This window comes from Pseudophryne corroboree, chromosome 1 (assembly GCF_028390025.1).
Source record: "Pseudophryne corroboree isolate aPseCor3 chromosome 1, aPseCor3.hap2, whole genome shotgun sequence".
NCBI classification, from domain to species: Eukaryota; Metazoa; Chordata; class Amphibia; order Anura; family Myobatrachidae; genus Pseudophryne; species Pseudophryne corroboree.
Window position 1 is genome coordinate 1,145,279,801 of NC_086444.1, and position 16,172 is coordinate 1,145,295,972.

The following is a 16,172-nucleotide window of genomic DNA, read 5'->3' on the forward strand; positions in this document are numbered from 1 at the left end:
ACACTACCTGAGATAGTGCTACCCCGACTTCCAACTGTTCCCTGGATCTTGCCCTTATCAGGAGATCGTCCAAGTAAGGGATAACTAAAACTCCCTTCCTTCGAAGGAGTATCATCATTTCGGCCATTACCTTGGTAAAGACCCGGGGTGCCGTGGACAATCCAAACGGCAGCGTCTGAAACTGATAGTGACAGTTCTGTACCACAAACCTGAGGTACCCTTGGTGAGAAGGGTAAATTGGGACATGGAGGTAAGCATCCTTGATGTCCAGAGACACCATATCTTCCAGGTTCGCAATCACTGCTCTGAGTGACTCCATCTTGAATTTGAACTTCTGTATGTAAGTGTTCAAGGATTTTAGATTTAAAATCGGTCTCACCGAGCCGTCCGGCTTCGGTACCACAAACAGCGTGGAATAATACCCCTTTCCCTGTTGCAGGAGGGGTACCTTGATTATCACCTGCTGGGAATACAGCTTGTGAATGGCTTCCAATACCGCCTCCCTGTCGGAGGGAGACGTCGGTAAAGCAGACTTTAGGAAACGGCGAGGGGGAGACGTCTCGAATTCCAATTTGTACCCCTGAGATACCACCTGAAGGATCCAGGGGTCCACTTGCGAGTGAGCCCACTGCGCGCTGAAATTCTTGAGACGGGCCCCCACCGTGCCTGAGTCCGCTTGTAAAGCCCCAGCGTCATGCTGAGGACTTGGCAGAGGCGGGAGAGGGCTTCTGTTCCTGGGAACTGGCTGTTTGCTGCAGCCTTTTCCCTCTCCCTCTGCCACGGGGCAGAAAAGAGGAACCTTTTGCCCGCTTGCCCTTATGGGGCCGAAAGGACTGCGCCTGATAATACGGCGTCTTCTTATGTTGAGAGGCTACCTGGGATAAAAATGTGGATTTCCCAGCAGTTGCCGTGGCTACCAGGTCTGATAGACCTACCCCAAATAACTCCTCCCCTTTATAAGGCAATACTTCCATATGCCTTTTGGAATCCGCATCCCCTGACCACTGTCGTGTCCATAACCCTCTTCTGGCAGAAATGGACAGCGCACTTACTCTTGATGCCAGTCGGCAGATATCCCTCTGTGCATCACGCATATATAGAAATGCATCTTTTAAATGCTCTATAGTGAGTAATATACTGTCCCCTGTCTAGGGTATCAATATTGTCCGTCAGGGAATCCGACCAAGCCACCCCAGCACTGCATAGCCAGGCTGAGGCGATTGCTGGTCGCAGTATAACTCCCGTGTGAGTGTATATACATTTTAGGATATTTTCCTGCTTTCTGTCAGCAGGTTCCTTAAGGGCGGCCGTCTCAGGAAAGGGCAGTGCCACCTGTTTAGACAAGCGTGTGAGCGCTTTATCCACCCTAGGGGGTGTTTCCCAACGTGCCCTATCCTCTGGCGGGAAAGGGTATGATGCCAATAACCTTTTAGGAATTATCAGTTTTTTATCGGGGGAAACCCATGCTTCATCACACACTTCATTTAATTCCTCCGATGCAGGAAAAACTACAGGCAGTTTTTTCTCACCAAACATAATACCCTTTTTAGTGGTACTTGTATTATCAGAAATATGTAAAACATTTTTCATTGCCTCAATCATGAAACGTGTGGCCCTACTGGAAGTCACATTCGTCTCTTCATCGTCGACAATGGAGTCAGTATCCGTGTCGGCGTCTGTGTCTGCCATCTGAGGTAACGGGCGTTTTAGAGCCCCTGATGGCCTTTGAGACGCCTGGACAGGCACAAGCTGAGTAGCCGGCTGTCTCATGTCGTCAACTGTCTTTTGTAATTTTTTGTAATTTGTAATTCCTTCCATAAGCCCATCCACTCAGGTGTCGACTCCCTAGGGGGTGACATCTCTATTACAGGCAATTGCTCCGCCTCCACATCATTTTCCTCCTCAAACATGTCGACACAATCGTACCGACACACCGCACACACACAGGGAATGCTCTGATAGAGGACAGGACCCCACTAGCCCTTTGGGGAAACAGAGGGAGAGTATGCCAGCACACACCAGAGCGCTATATATACACAGGGTTACCACTATATAATGTGTTTTTTCCCTTCATAGCTGCTGATATCAAACTGCGCCAAATTAGTGCCCCCCCTCTCTTTTTTACCCTTTTCTGTAGTGCAGGACTGCAGGGGAGAGTCAGGGAGACGTCCTTCCAGCGGAGCTGTGATGGAAAATGGCGCCAGTGTGTTGAGGAGATAAGCTCCGCCCCCTTCTCGGCGGACTTTTCTCCCGCTTTTTGCTGAATTCTGGCAGGGGTTAAAATACATCCATATAGCCCTGGGGGTTATATGTGGTGTATTTTCGCCAGCCAAGGTGTTTATATTGCTGCTCAGGGCGCCCCCCCCCTAGCGCCCTGCACCCTCAGTGACCGGAGTGTGAAGTGTGCCTGAGGAGCAATGGCGCACAGCTGCAGTGCTGTGCGCTACCTTGTTGAAGACGGATGTCTTCTGCCGCCGATTTTCCGGACCTCTTCTTGCTTCTGGCTCTGTAAGGGGGCCGGCGGCGCGGCTCTGGGACCGGACGCCGAGGCTGGGCCTGTGTTCGGTCCCTCTGGAGCTAATGGTGTCCAGTAGCCTAAGAAGCCCAAGCTGGCTGCAAGCAGGCAGGCAGGTTCGCTTCTTCTCCCCTTAGTCCCTAGATGCAGTGAGCCTGTTGCCAGCAGGTCTCACTGAAAATAAAAAACCTAAAACTAAACTTTTTCTAAGAAACTCAGGAGAGCCTCCTAGAATGCACCCTTCTCGGCCGGGCACAAAAATCTAACGGAGGCTTGGAGGAGGGTCATAGGGGGAGGAGCCAGTGCACACCAGGTAGTCCTAAAGCTTTACTTTTGTGCCCAGTCTCCTGCGGAGCCGCTAATCCCCATGGTCCTTACGGAGTTCCCAGCATCCACTAGGACGTCAGAGAAACAGCAAATAAAAAACAAAATGGGCGCAAGCGGCGAGTCCCGTTGCAGGCTCAGTGGTGAGCTGCGCTCGACACAGGTTCTATTCCCACTCTATGGGTGTCGTGGACACACCAGTGAGAATAGTCCCTGCTAATCGGCATGCCGACTGTTGGGATGTAGAGGGGGCGGGATGTAGCCATCAGTAATGTGACCGACGGTCTCCTGCCCGTTGCCAAATTTGATAAATAGATGCCTGAGGTTTTGCAGGTGTCTACGCCTCAGTAGTAAGCTGGCAGGAAAATAGGGGTGGTAGTAGCTAGATTTAGAAATAGTATTAGCAGCAAAGAACAGGGTTTGTTTTGTCTTTTTGGTGGGTGAGTAAGCGCGTGGAGTTTTAAGCGACGTAATTTTAATTTCCGTCAAATAGTGATACAGGTTGAGTATCCCATATCCAAATATTCCGAAATACGGAATATTCCGAAATACACAAAGTTATTAAAAATATTGTATTAAATGACCTTCAGGCTGTGTGTATAAGGTGTATATGAAACATAAATGTATTCTGTGCTTAGACTTAGGTCCCATCACCATGATATCTCATTATGGTATTCCAAAATACGGAAAAATCCGATATCCAAAATACTTCTGGTCCCCAACATGCCTTCGTCTTGCAGGAACTGCTGACACACTCCAGCCACATGAGGTCTAGCATTGTCTTGCATTAGGAGGAACCGAGGGCCAACCGCACCTGCATATGGTCTCACAAGGGGTCTGAGGATCTCATCTCGGTACCTAATGGCAGTCAGGCTACCTTTGGCGAGCACAGAAATGCCACCCCACACCATTACTGACATTACTGACCCACTGCCAAACCGGTCATGCTGGAGGATGTTGCAAGCAGCAGAACGTTCTCCTTGGCGTCTCCAGACTCTGTCACGTCTGTCACATGTGCTCAGTGAGAACCTGCTTTCATCTGTGAAGAGCACAGGGTGCCAGTGGCGAATTTGCCAATATTGGTGCATGGTGTTGGGCTGTAAGCACAACCCCCACCTGTGGACGTCGGGCCCTCATACCACCCTCATGGAGTCTGTTTCTGATCGTTTGAGTAGACACAGGCATATTTGTGGCTTGCTGGAGGTCATTTTGCAGGGCTCTGGCAGTGCTCCTCCTGTTCCTCCTTGCACAAAGGCGGAGGTAGCGGTCCTGCTGCTGGGTTGTTGCCCTCCTACGGCCTCCTGCACGTCTCCTGATGTACTGTCCTGTCTCCTGGTAGTGCCTCCATGCTCTGGACACTACGCTGACAGACACAACAAACCTTCTTGCCACAGCTCGCATTGATGTGCCATCCTGGATGAGCTGCACTACCTGAGCCACTTGTGTGGGTTGTAGACTCCGTCTCATGCTACCACTAGAGTGAAAGCACCGCCAGCTTCCAAAAGTGACCAAAACATCAGCCAGAAAGCATAGGAGCTGAGTAGTGGTCTGTGGTCACCACCTGCAGAACAACTCCTTTATTGGGGGTGTCTGCTAATTGCCTATCATTTCCACCTGTTGTCTATTCCATTTGCACAACAGCATGTGAAATTGTCAATCAGTGTTGCTTCCTAAGTGGACAGTTTGATTTCACAGTGTGATTGACTTGGAGTTACATTGTGTTGTGTAAGTGTTCCCTTTATTTTTTTGAGCAGTGTAGTTTGTAAACTAGTTTGAAAATTCAATCCCATAGAATGGAAAACCAGATTGTCCAATGACATCCACCAGGAACTATGGGAGTGGTATAATAGATTGACAATGTTATGGTCGACAGGTACAAAATGTTGACAGCTAAAAAGGTCGACACAAAAATGTCTGACTTTTTCAGGTTGTTTTTTTCTGGCCAAATCTTGAATATTTCATGTTGTACAACCACAATCAGTACAAACGTCTACGCTCTCCACAGAGTACTATTACCAATAGATGGTACATCAGGCAAATGTTGAGAAAATGTGGGGGGAAAAACATGGACAATTTGTGTCATCCTTTTGAACCTATCAACCTTTCATCTGTTGAACTTTTGACCCTGTCGATCATATGGTGTCGACCAGTACATCCGGATACCAGGAATCATGTAGGCAATGTACTCTGGTACAATTTAGCCCTCCAAGTATATGGCTACATTTCTTGAAGTCACCAATCTGAAAACTCTACAGAAAATATCTGTGGAGGCTGCAAGCCTGAAGGGAAGATCTATTAAACCTTCTAAAGTGGACTCAGTGGAGATGCCAGCCCAAGAGTCCAATCAGATTGCAGCTATCATTTTGTAAAATGTAGTAGATAAGCGATACCTTGAATCAGATGGGTAACCCCTCAGTTGGTCCTCTATAAAAAGCTTGCCAAATCTCCCCCTCAGTGAGGTCCCCAATTCCTAGTGTGTGAAAAAGCTGCATCTCATTATTACCACCTCAGGTAACAATATGGCCGCCCCCACTTCGTATAGCCAACAAGTTCTGTTTAATAAACTTCAGTTTTTCCATCCTTGTCAGAGAAATCCAACTTCCGCTTTGTACATATGTAAAAATGTTGATTAAGACTGATTATAAAGTGGCAAGAACCGTCTTCTGCTAATCAAGGAAGACATATAAATTATGAATTTTCAGTTTAGCGCAGCAAGACATCTGCAATCACTTTTTTAGGGAAATTTATGTGAAAGTTGGTTCATTAGTAAAAGGAACAGCAGCAGATCAACTGGTTTGCAAATCAAGATGTATCATAATAGGACGAGGCGTCAGAGAAACTACACAGATTGTCATTATATTTTACTCATCATAATGAGACTAAACTATTTAGAACAGCTCAGTTTGTTTTCAAATCTCCATTAAACAAAAAGAAAAAAAAAACAACCTTAAGACTTTCAAGAGAGCGAAAAAAAGGATGAAACAGGCCCAGAAGTGCATCATGGTTATCACCACTTGACCTCAGCTTTTCGGGTGACCCAAGATTGACTTTACCGAGCCACTTAAATTTTACAGCATAGCAAATTGGACATTAAATTTGCGCAGGATTTAATATCCTTTTCAGGCCAGGGGCAACACTTAGCACCTATTTATACATTTACATAAAGTAAAAGAATAATCTTAGTGCAGTAAATTCCACAAATTGGAAAGTCTTTCAGTGCATGCTTTTAAATAAAAAAACAAAATACGCTATTTCAAATGCAATAAATGATTTAGGGGTCTATTTACTAAGCCTTGGAGAGAGCGAGAGAGAGAAAGTGGAGAGAGATAAAGTGCCAATCAGCTCCTAACTGCAATGTTACAGGCTGTGTTTGAAAAAAATGACAGTTAGATTGTTGGTTGATACCTTATCTCTCTCCATGGTTTAGTAAATAGACCCCTTATACCCCTTTCACACCACACAAATAAGCCGGTATCGACCCATATGCCGGTCGACACGGGTCGGTGTGCGGTGTGAAAGCGCCATGGCCGAATACCCGGTAATACCCCTTTCACACCTCCAATGCGGGAATTGGAAACGGGTCCGGATCCGGCATTGGACACTGCTGCTTGCTTCCCCGAGCTGGCAATATGCCGGGCAGGTTGCCATAGCAGCGGGGGGCGGAGCCGTCAGCGGAGGCGGCGTTGGGAGGTGAGATCATCTCCGCGCCGCCTCTCCCTGTTGTAGTAAACGGGTCCCGGGTCGCATCGACCCAGGAGCCCGTTTACTCTGCCATTGACCCGGTATTCAACCCGGGTATAACACTGCTTTATTCCCAGGTTGAATTACCGGGTCAGGCGACCCGGGATTTCCGACATGGCGCAGTCACACTGCACGCTGACCCGGCAATTTGCCGGGTCGATACCAGGTTATTTATGCGGTGTGAAAGGGGTATAATTCAACCCGGGAACAAAGCAATGTTATTCCCGGGTTGAATACCGGGTCAGTGGCAGCGTAAACGGGGTCCCGGGTCCATTCACTACAATAGGGAGAGGCGGCACAGAGATGAGCTCATCTCCCAGCGCCGCCTCCGCTGCCATCTCCACCCCCCGCCGCTATGGCAACTGGCCCGGCAAATTGCTAGGGTCCAATGCCGGATCCCACCCGGGAAGGACCCGTTTCCAATTCCCGGGTGGCATCCGGCATTGGCAGTGTGAAAGGGGAATAAGTTTTATATGGACATCCTGCCTCTAACATAACCGGGATCCGGTCGGTAGGTCGACAGTAAGTATGTCAACAGTGTCTAGGTCGACCACTATTGGTCGACAGTAAGTAGGTCGACATGGTTTCTAGGTCGATATGGAACGGTAACCTTGCGAGGGGACACGGTGCACTAATTGGGGTTCCCGGTCACTGTACGGAGAACAGAACACCAAAAAAGGTTAAAAAAAAACTCATGTCGACCTAGTACATGTTGACTTGGGAGTCCCTGTCGACCTAGAAACCATGTTGACCTACTTACTTACTGTCAACCAATAGTGGTCGACCTAGACACTGTCGACCTAAGTCTAATCTACCTAACATACCACACTTACATAACCACCTAAGGGGCTTATTTATCAACGAGTGATAAAACTTGTTGTGAATGATAAAACTCAATGCATATGATAAATGGTGTTTAAGCCAATCAGCTCCCAACTGTCATATGAATGAAAAAATTACACCTGGGAGATGACTGCGTATGATAAATGGTGCTCCTGACAATCCACTCCCAACTGTCATTATTCAAACATGACAGTTTTATCATTCACATACCAGAAATATAATTCAGTATGAGTTAAACAATATGGCAGCTCCCAATGACTCAAACGCTGTCTGAGAAAAGGACAAAGTTAACTAAAAAAACTCACGCTGACCTGTCCCGTGTCGACCTTTTGAAAATGTCAACCTTGTAACCTAGACACCGTCGACCTTGTATACCACACCCCTTTACGTCACAGCAAGTTATTTCCTACACAAGCATTGGGATCACCACAGCGCCCTCTTCTGGCTTGTATCACAAGTGACCAGTGAGAGGGACCAGGCCGGCTCCTTTATCTTCCCAAAGACGTGAAGCACAATTTTTCTTTCCCTTTATGGAACGCTTTTATATTCAGACCATTTCCCCATGGACAGGAGCAACTTTATTTTAGGAAGGACAGAAAAGCCTTTTTATTCAAGTATATTTCAACCTGAAATAAATACTCGGACCAAACCACCAGGGAAGCGCGACGTCCGTTGTGTGATGCATTCCGTGTCTGGCAGCGTCACAGGCTGCGATGTGTCGTGCAAGCAGAACATTATCTACAACTGCATCTTATCTCCAGCTTTTGTCTGCTAGGTTTAACAACTTTCTACAGCGTCATAAGCTTTATGGTTTCTCAGACATAACGTGCCGACGTGGGGTTCACAAAAGGTATTAAACTGGAATCGAGGCTTCAGAGCACTTTCATATAAAGGATTGTAAAATATATCCGGGTTGTTCTAACAGAGCTACAGTACTTATTGATAACCGAGAGGAAGGGGCCTGAACTCTAGAACGTCCGACCGAGCAGCAGCTAGTTCAGTCTGCAGTGCCTGTGGTCATTAGGTCAACCTTCAGAGCGTCGACATGGCCAAAATGTCAGCAGCAAAAAGGGCAACATAATTATGTCTACATTGTAAATGCTGACAATCTCAAAGTGGACAGTACATGTGACTCACTATTAGGTTTAGGCTGGAGTTAGGGTTATGTCAACATGCCGACATGCACATGTTGATTTTCTGATTGTCGACATGCAAACCAATTTGACATAACATGCCACACCCGCCTCAGGAACATGAAGTACAGGATCAGTGAAAAGGATATCAAACATTATTATTAACATTTATTCATTTATGTAGTGCCCGCATATTCCGTTGTACTCTGCAAGGGAGATACAAAAAAAGTCCAACAGTTCTCCTTACACAATGATACGCTAAAGTGTGAATCCTTTATATTTATTTTTGCAGAATTGACCATTACACTGCCTGTGTTAAGTCACTCCAGCGTAAAATACTAATATATATATATATATATATATATATATATATATATATATATATATACACACATACATACATACATACATACATCACATACATCTACACATACATACAACGAGACTTGTAGTACACCAAACAGAACTATGAGGTGAAATCCAAAACGAAAGGCAGACCTTCCCCACCAACTTCCCTGAAGTAATAGAGATATCAAATCCCATAATACCAGATCCTGAATACACCGACACTTATTTTGTTGCCTTCTTGCTTTAATTGTCTGTTATCATTCTCCTATAAATTCAGAATGTATAGAAAAAGAAATAAAAATAAAACAAATACATAAAAAGAAATAAAAATGACAAGAGTATACTGCGCCAAAGGGCAACACGTTGGCAACCGCCAATGTTTTCTGTGTGTTAAAATGATGAAATAAGCACCAACGTGCCCGTCCCCAAGTATGAACAAATCTGTAGCCTCCTGTGTTAACCTTTTGCTTGCCGCGTCAGCAAGTGTAACAAACATCTGGACGTCTAACAAACCCTAAAAGACCACCAGGGTGCACAGCCTCTACTCTCTGCCCCTCGGCCATCCACAGGGCAGACCGGCAGCCTCAGCACTAATGACAGTAGTTACTGAGGTAAATCGGACTGTCATATGGAGAACGCACAGCTGCGGAGACAAGATCGCTGAACAATAGACAACTATGCTACCTTCCAGTTAATGCGGATGATGTTTGACAGTCGGCTTGTCCTCGCACGCAGATCATGCTGGAGGGTATGAGAGACTGGAGGGGACAAGAAGTCTTTGTGATACTCATATTCTAACTTTCTCTGTTCTTCTACTGTAAACAGCCATAGAGACGTGCAAACAACCTGCAGGGACTTGTCCGCGCACGGAGACAGGGGAGGACGCACTGTGCTTCCTCGCCTGGCACCCCATGACAGCTGTACTCATCACCTCTTATGAGGGCTTTGTAGAAATAAATACTGTCATGTCAGGCAGACACTTCAAACATATTAAAAAGAAAAAAAAAAACAATCAAATAAACATGACCTTGCTTCCATTCACTGCCATGCAGCATAGTATTCTTACAATGATTGCTACAAAATGAGAATAGACGTATTCTTACCTCCGTCTGAGACTGTGGCAGCCTGCAGGAAAGAAGAGAGAGACATGAGTGCACGGGCCAAGCTGCATTACAACCGCTCAAAAGAAATATACAAAACAAAAAACACTTGTATAGATAATGAAGAATATCTGTCAAGTATAGAATGGACGCTATAGTCTGATACAGCTCTATCTAGACACATCAATCTGATCTGCAGCCTCCTCCACCCCTCCTGCCAATAACTCCTCCTCGGATCATCACAATTTCAATCTGATCGCTCACACATGCAGAGAAAAAAAAATGAAAAATAAAAAAGTTGATTTTGCATAAAAACACTAATCAGCGATGGGATAAAAATAGTCCACAGCAATTTACCATGGCGCATAATCCAGAGAGCGAGCGACATGAGAATACCAAGTAACTGAAGTATTTGAGGGTTTCCAGCACAAAGTTGAAGTGAATGGGAAAAATTGTAATTTATATGTATATAATTTATTTATTAGAGGTGGCACTCATCCGCATTAAAAGCTTCTCACACGCACTCAGCAGACTTCAAATGGTACAGATACAGACTGCAACCTCGGCAGTGTTAACCTTGGCCCTCATTCCGAGTTGTTCGCTCGCAAGGCGAATGTAGCAGAGTTACACACGCTAAGCCGCCGCCTACTGGGAGTGAATCTTAGCTTCTTAAAATTGCGACCGATGTATTCGCAATATTGCGATTACTAACTACTTAGCAGTTTCAGAGTAGCTCCAGACTTACTCTGCCTGTGCGATCAGTTCAGTGCTTGTCGTTCCTGGTTGACGTCACAAACACACCCAGCGTTCGCCCAGGCACTCCCACCGTTTCTCCAGCCACTCCTGCGTTTTTTCCGGAAACGGTAGCGTTTTCAGCCACACGCCCCTGAAACGCCGTGTATCCGCCCAGTAACACCCATTTCCTGTCAATCACATTACGATCGCCGGAGCGAAGAAAAAGCCGTGAGTAAAAATACTTTCTTCATAGTAAAGTTACTTGGCGCAGTCGCAGTGCGAACATTGCGCATGCGTACTAAGCGGATTTTCACTGCGATGCGATGAAAAATACCGAGCGAACAACTCGGAATGAGGGCCCTTATTCATGAAACAGTGAAAAGTGTGGAGAAGTGAGCCAGTGGTGAAGTTTTCCATAGCAACCAATCAGCATTGAAGTACTGTAACATTTATCAAGTGCATTCTATAAAACTATATGTAGCAGCTGATTGGTTGCCTTGGGGAACTTCTCCACTCTTTTCTCTGCTTCCTGAGACCCCTTAATACTGCTGTGGTTGCAGTCTGAGGGGTCTATTCATGAAGCAGTGAAAAGTGTGGAGAAGTGAGCCAGTGGAGAAGTGAGCCAGTGGAGAAGTTGCCCATGACAACCAATCAACATTGAAGTAACATTTATAATTTGCATTCTATATAATTGTACGGAGCAGCTGATTGGTTGCCATGGGAAACTTCTCCACAGGCTCACTTCTCCACTCTTTTCACTGCTTCATGAATAGACCCCTGTATTTGTACCACTTGAAGTCTGCTGAGTGCAGCCTCCATTTTGTGTGTGTTGATTAGCCTTTTGGAAGGCAACAGGCCTGCTTTATGCCCTGTGTTCATAGGCCCCCATTATAAAACAACTTCCCACTCACCAATTGCAATAGACCCCCCCAGTGGTATTGAATTCTAATAACAACGCACACGCAGAGATCAGCTAAATTGCGCATGGAGAGGAACGAAATTCCCGTCCCCACACTGTGGTTCCAGGAGCATGCACTCCAGAATGCGGGCATTCTGGGGCACGATCCTGGCAGTGATTACGGAGGTCAGAGACCGCTTTCACTACTGGGGAACAAGGAGGGGGCAAAGGACCGCGGGAGCGGAGGATGGCCGGAGGCTGCGGTAACGTACTCCTGGCTTTGGTCCCATCACATGAGACTAAGCCAGGCAAGGGGTTACAAAATGCAGGTGAGACAGCGCAAGGGTGTTAATTTTCATTAACCTATTGATGACTGTATATTAATATCATACCTTATTTATGTAGCGCCACAAGGGGTCCACAGCGCCATACAAAATACATAAGCAGAGGTTGCTCAAATAGGTAAAAAAAGGAAGAAAAAAAAAGAAGAGTCGTAATACCAACAAAAGAGCGCCGGTTAAACCTAAAGGTTTGGTGCTTTTGTTGTAAATTACGAGGACATGATGATATAACTGAGGGAGGGAAAAAACATGAGGTAGGTGCGCCCCGCTCATGAGAGCTTACAACCTAAAGGGGGAGGAGGAGACAGATTGGTATAAAGAGGAAAGCGGTCAAAATGGCATTATTTGCATGGATGAGCATGATCACTACCCTAAAATTGTTGTCCCCTTGTGGATCTCAATAATAATAAAATGTATCAAAAAAATATTACCGGCACACTCCAGGAAGACTCCCAGCACAGCAGGCCACGCTCCCACATTGCTTTCTTATGTGGGTACTCAAAGCAATTTGCTTCAACAGGCCCCACCCACGCTGTGTGAGGGGGCGGGGCATTTTGAAGCAATGGGCAGGGCCTGATTATGTAAATGAGCTCATTGTGCACCTGTTGCACTTGCCTAGATGAAGAGATAGAAGGTGACTTGTATCATGATTAGCGCAATTTCCGATGCATGATAACCACGTCACCTGCACCTTCACGGGGAGGCCCAAGAAACAGGCAACTGTACCTACAGGTAACTGTATACATCAGCGATTCCCAAACTCGGTCCTCAAGGGACCCTTACAAATCAGGTTTTAAGGATATCCATGGATGAGCACAGATGGTTAATTCAAATTGACTGAGGTACTAAATTAAGTAACCGGTGCTCAAGCATGGTGATCCTAAAAGTCTGATAATGACCATTGGCTGAAAAATAATTGCAGTTAACTGGATACCGCCCATAGGGTACCTTGTGGACAGAGTTTAGGAACCTCTGATATACAGTATGTGCCATACTTACAGTAGATGGAGCCCTCTGTCATGAGAATGCAGCCTATCAATGCTCTTGTTAAATATCGGTTCTAACCTACAGAAGGGCAGTCTTACTGCCTGCACTACTCCAACACACGTTTCCGTGCACACCCCGATGAATCAGATCACCAATTCTTCCACGCATTGCACAGACAGCCGTTCGGGTGGAGTGTCTAAAAAAGTGCATTAAAGTCTGCAGGGGAGATGCAGAATAGAACGTTTAGAACTGGCAAATAGTCAATAACAAAAAAAATATATATGAATGTATTTATGCCATATTAAACTACTATAACCAAAAAATTACTTGCATCCTTGCAGTATCCCAATATTGAGTTGTACACTATTAGCAATGCAGACATCCTTCTTCTCCTGCTGGGAATACTAAACCAGAAAAAATAAAATAAAAAGATTGCAGATAGTTTTTAAACATTACGCACAAGGGCAGTGGGAGCACTACATAGAACAGGTCTATTATTAATATCACACAACTATTTACATTCCTGTAACGATGCTTCTCATAACGCTTGTAAAGGATAAGACAAATATTCTGTATATCTTACAAGATAAACACTACAGAGAGAATTTAAAACCATTATCACACTTTGGTCTGTAAACAAAACCAGTGTTGCTGGGATATTTGGGGGTATGCGCGTCTAAAAGGCTAGTGGAGAGGTTATTACCGATAAGTGTCTCTTGCTTTCTTTCTTATTGATATTAAGGGGTAAATTTACTAATATGGGATGTTGCCTATAGCAACAAGATTCCAGGTATTATCTTCTAGAAGGTGCTAGATAAATGAGAAATAGAATCCGACTGGTTGCTATGGGCAACATCCCATCTTAAATAGAACTCCCATCTTAGTAAATTTACCCCTAAGAGTGTGTGGCCCTCATGAAGGTTCCAGTGACACCCATGTGGCTCCTGAAGGGTACCAAGGCTGACTATCACCGGTATAATAGAGGTTTTTTGTGCCTCACTGTCCGAAACTGGTTTTACTTTTTGTTCCTTCTTGTTTGATTTTGAATTATTTTTTTTGTGCCTACCTGAGTCATGCGTCTAGTACATAGGTTCACAAACTCGGTCCTCAGGACCCCACACGGTTCATGTTTTGCAGGTCACCTGTTCATTTTTAAAATGTGACAGTTGGTGATACATAGTGCAGCTGCTGGGTGACTTGGAAAACGTGAACCGTGTGGGGTCCTGAGGACTGAGTTTGAGAACCACTGGTCTAGTGCAATCTCCTGAACAAAGGTTGGACCTACTGCCAGTGTAGACTCTGGAATTCCACCAGTTTAATGAAGGAAATCCATGGTGCAGTTTATGTAGGCAATGTGCCATTTTATAGTAACCAGACATAAATACCACTAAACATATAAACCAGGAGTGGATTCTACATATTAACATAATTGTGTAAGAGGGGTGTCTTTAAAGTAATAATAATAATAATAATTTTATTTATATAGCGCTCTTTCTCAAACAGGACTCAAGGCGCTTTACAGACATCAAAAACAATACACATGATACAGAGGTTTTAAGTGATACAGCAATAGATAAGGCACACAGACATAAAAGAAAACCTTAAGCACACAGAAAGCATAATGCAGGATTGGTGTAGGCATTTTAGGTAATAACTTCCAAGGGTTGTGTATTCCACCCTCACAAGGTACCAGGTGCGGCAGCCATCTTGGGCGCTCAGCGTAGGATTACCCAGGGTGGAATAGTCCACCCCTAGAAGAGGAGATGACACAAAAATAAGATTTTACTCACCGGTAAATCTATTTCTCGTAGTCCGTAGTGGATGCTGGGGACTCCGTAAGGACCATGGGGAATAGACGGGATCCGCAGGAGACTGGGCACTCTAAGAAAGATTTAGTACTACTGGTGTGCACTGGCTCCTCCCTCTATGCCCCTCCTCCAGACCTCAGTTAGAATCTGTGCCCGGCCAGAGCTGGGTGCTTTTAGTGAGCTCTCCTGAGCTTGCTAATAAGAAAGTATTTTAGTTAGGTTTTTTATTTTCAGAGAGCTTCTGCTGGCAACAGACTCTCTGCTACGTGGGACTGAGGGGAGAGAAGCAAACCTACTAACTGCGGCTAGGTTGCGCTTCTTAGGCTACTGGACACCATTAGCTCCAGAGGGTTCGAACACAGGATCTTAACCTTGGTCGTCCGTTCCCGGAGCCACGCCGCCATCCCCCTCGCAGAGCCAGAAGACAGAAGCCGGCAGAAGCAAGAAGACATTGAAATCGGCGGCTGAAGACTCCTGTCTTCACATGAGGTAGCACACAGCACTGCAGCTGTGCGTCATTGCTCCCACACTACCCGCACACTCCGGTCACTGTAGGGTGCAGGGCGCAGGGGGGGGGCGCCCTGGGCAGCAATTATGATACCTCTTGGCAAAAAGGCACATATATACAGCTGGGCACTGTATATATGTACGAGCCCCCGCCATTATTTTTACACAGAAGCGGGACAGAAGCCCGCCGCTGAGGGGGCGGGGCCTTCTTCCTCAGCACTCACCAGCGCCATTTTCGCTCTACAGCTCCGCTGACAGGCAGCTCCCCAGGCTCTCCCCTGCAGTCTCAAGGTAGAAAAAAAATGTAAAAAAGAGAGGGGGGGGGGGGCACATAAATTTAGGCGCATTTATCACAGCTACTGGGTAAACACTAAGTTACTGTGTAATCCCTGGGTTATATAGCGCTGGGGTGTGTGCTGGCATACTCTCTCTCTGTCTCCCCAAAAGACCTTGTGGGGGTCCTGTCCTCATTTAGAGCATCCCCTGTGTGTGTGCGGTGTGTCGGTACGTTTGTCGACATGTTTGACGAGGAAGGATACGTGGAGGCAGAACAGGTGCAAATGAATGTGGTGTCGCCGCCGACGGTGCCGACACCTGATTGGATGGATATGTGGAAGGTGTTAAATGATAACGTGAACTCCTTGCATAAGAGGTTGGATAAAGCTGACACATTGGGACAGTCAGGGTCTCAACCTATGTCTGATCCTACAGCTCAGAGGCCGTCAGGGTCTCAAAAGCGCACACTATCCCAGATTGTTGACACAGATATCGACACGGATTCTGACTCCAGTGTCGATGGCGATGATGCAAAGTTGCAGCCTAAGATGACTAAAGCTATCCGCTACATAATTATAGCAATGAAGGATGTATTACACATATCGGAGGAAAATCC

At 45.9% G+C, this 16,172-nt stretch overlaps 1 protein-coding gene across 1 annotated transcript in view; it reads right to left on the reverse strand.

Annotated features, from left to right (window-relative positions):
• The window catches only part of RGS12 (regulator of G protein signaling 12), a 418,735-nt gene that overhangs the window by 111,058 nt on the left and 291,505 nt on the right, over nt 1-16,172 (reverse strand). Inside the window, exon 4 of the mRNA XM_063924288.1 lies at nt 10,008-10,029. Within this exon, the coding sequence (XP_063780358.1) occupies nt 10,008-10,029 (22 nt within the window). The remainder of the gene's footprint in view (nt 1-10,007; nt 10,030-16,172) is intronic.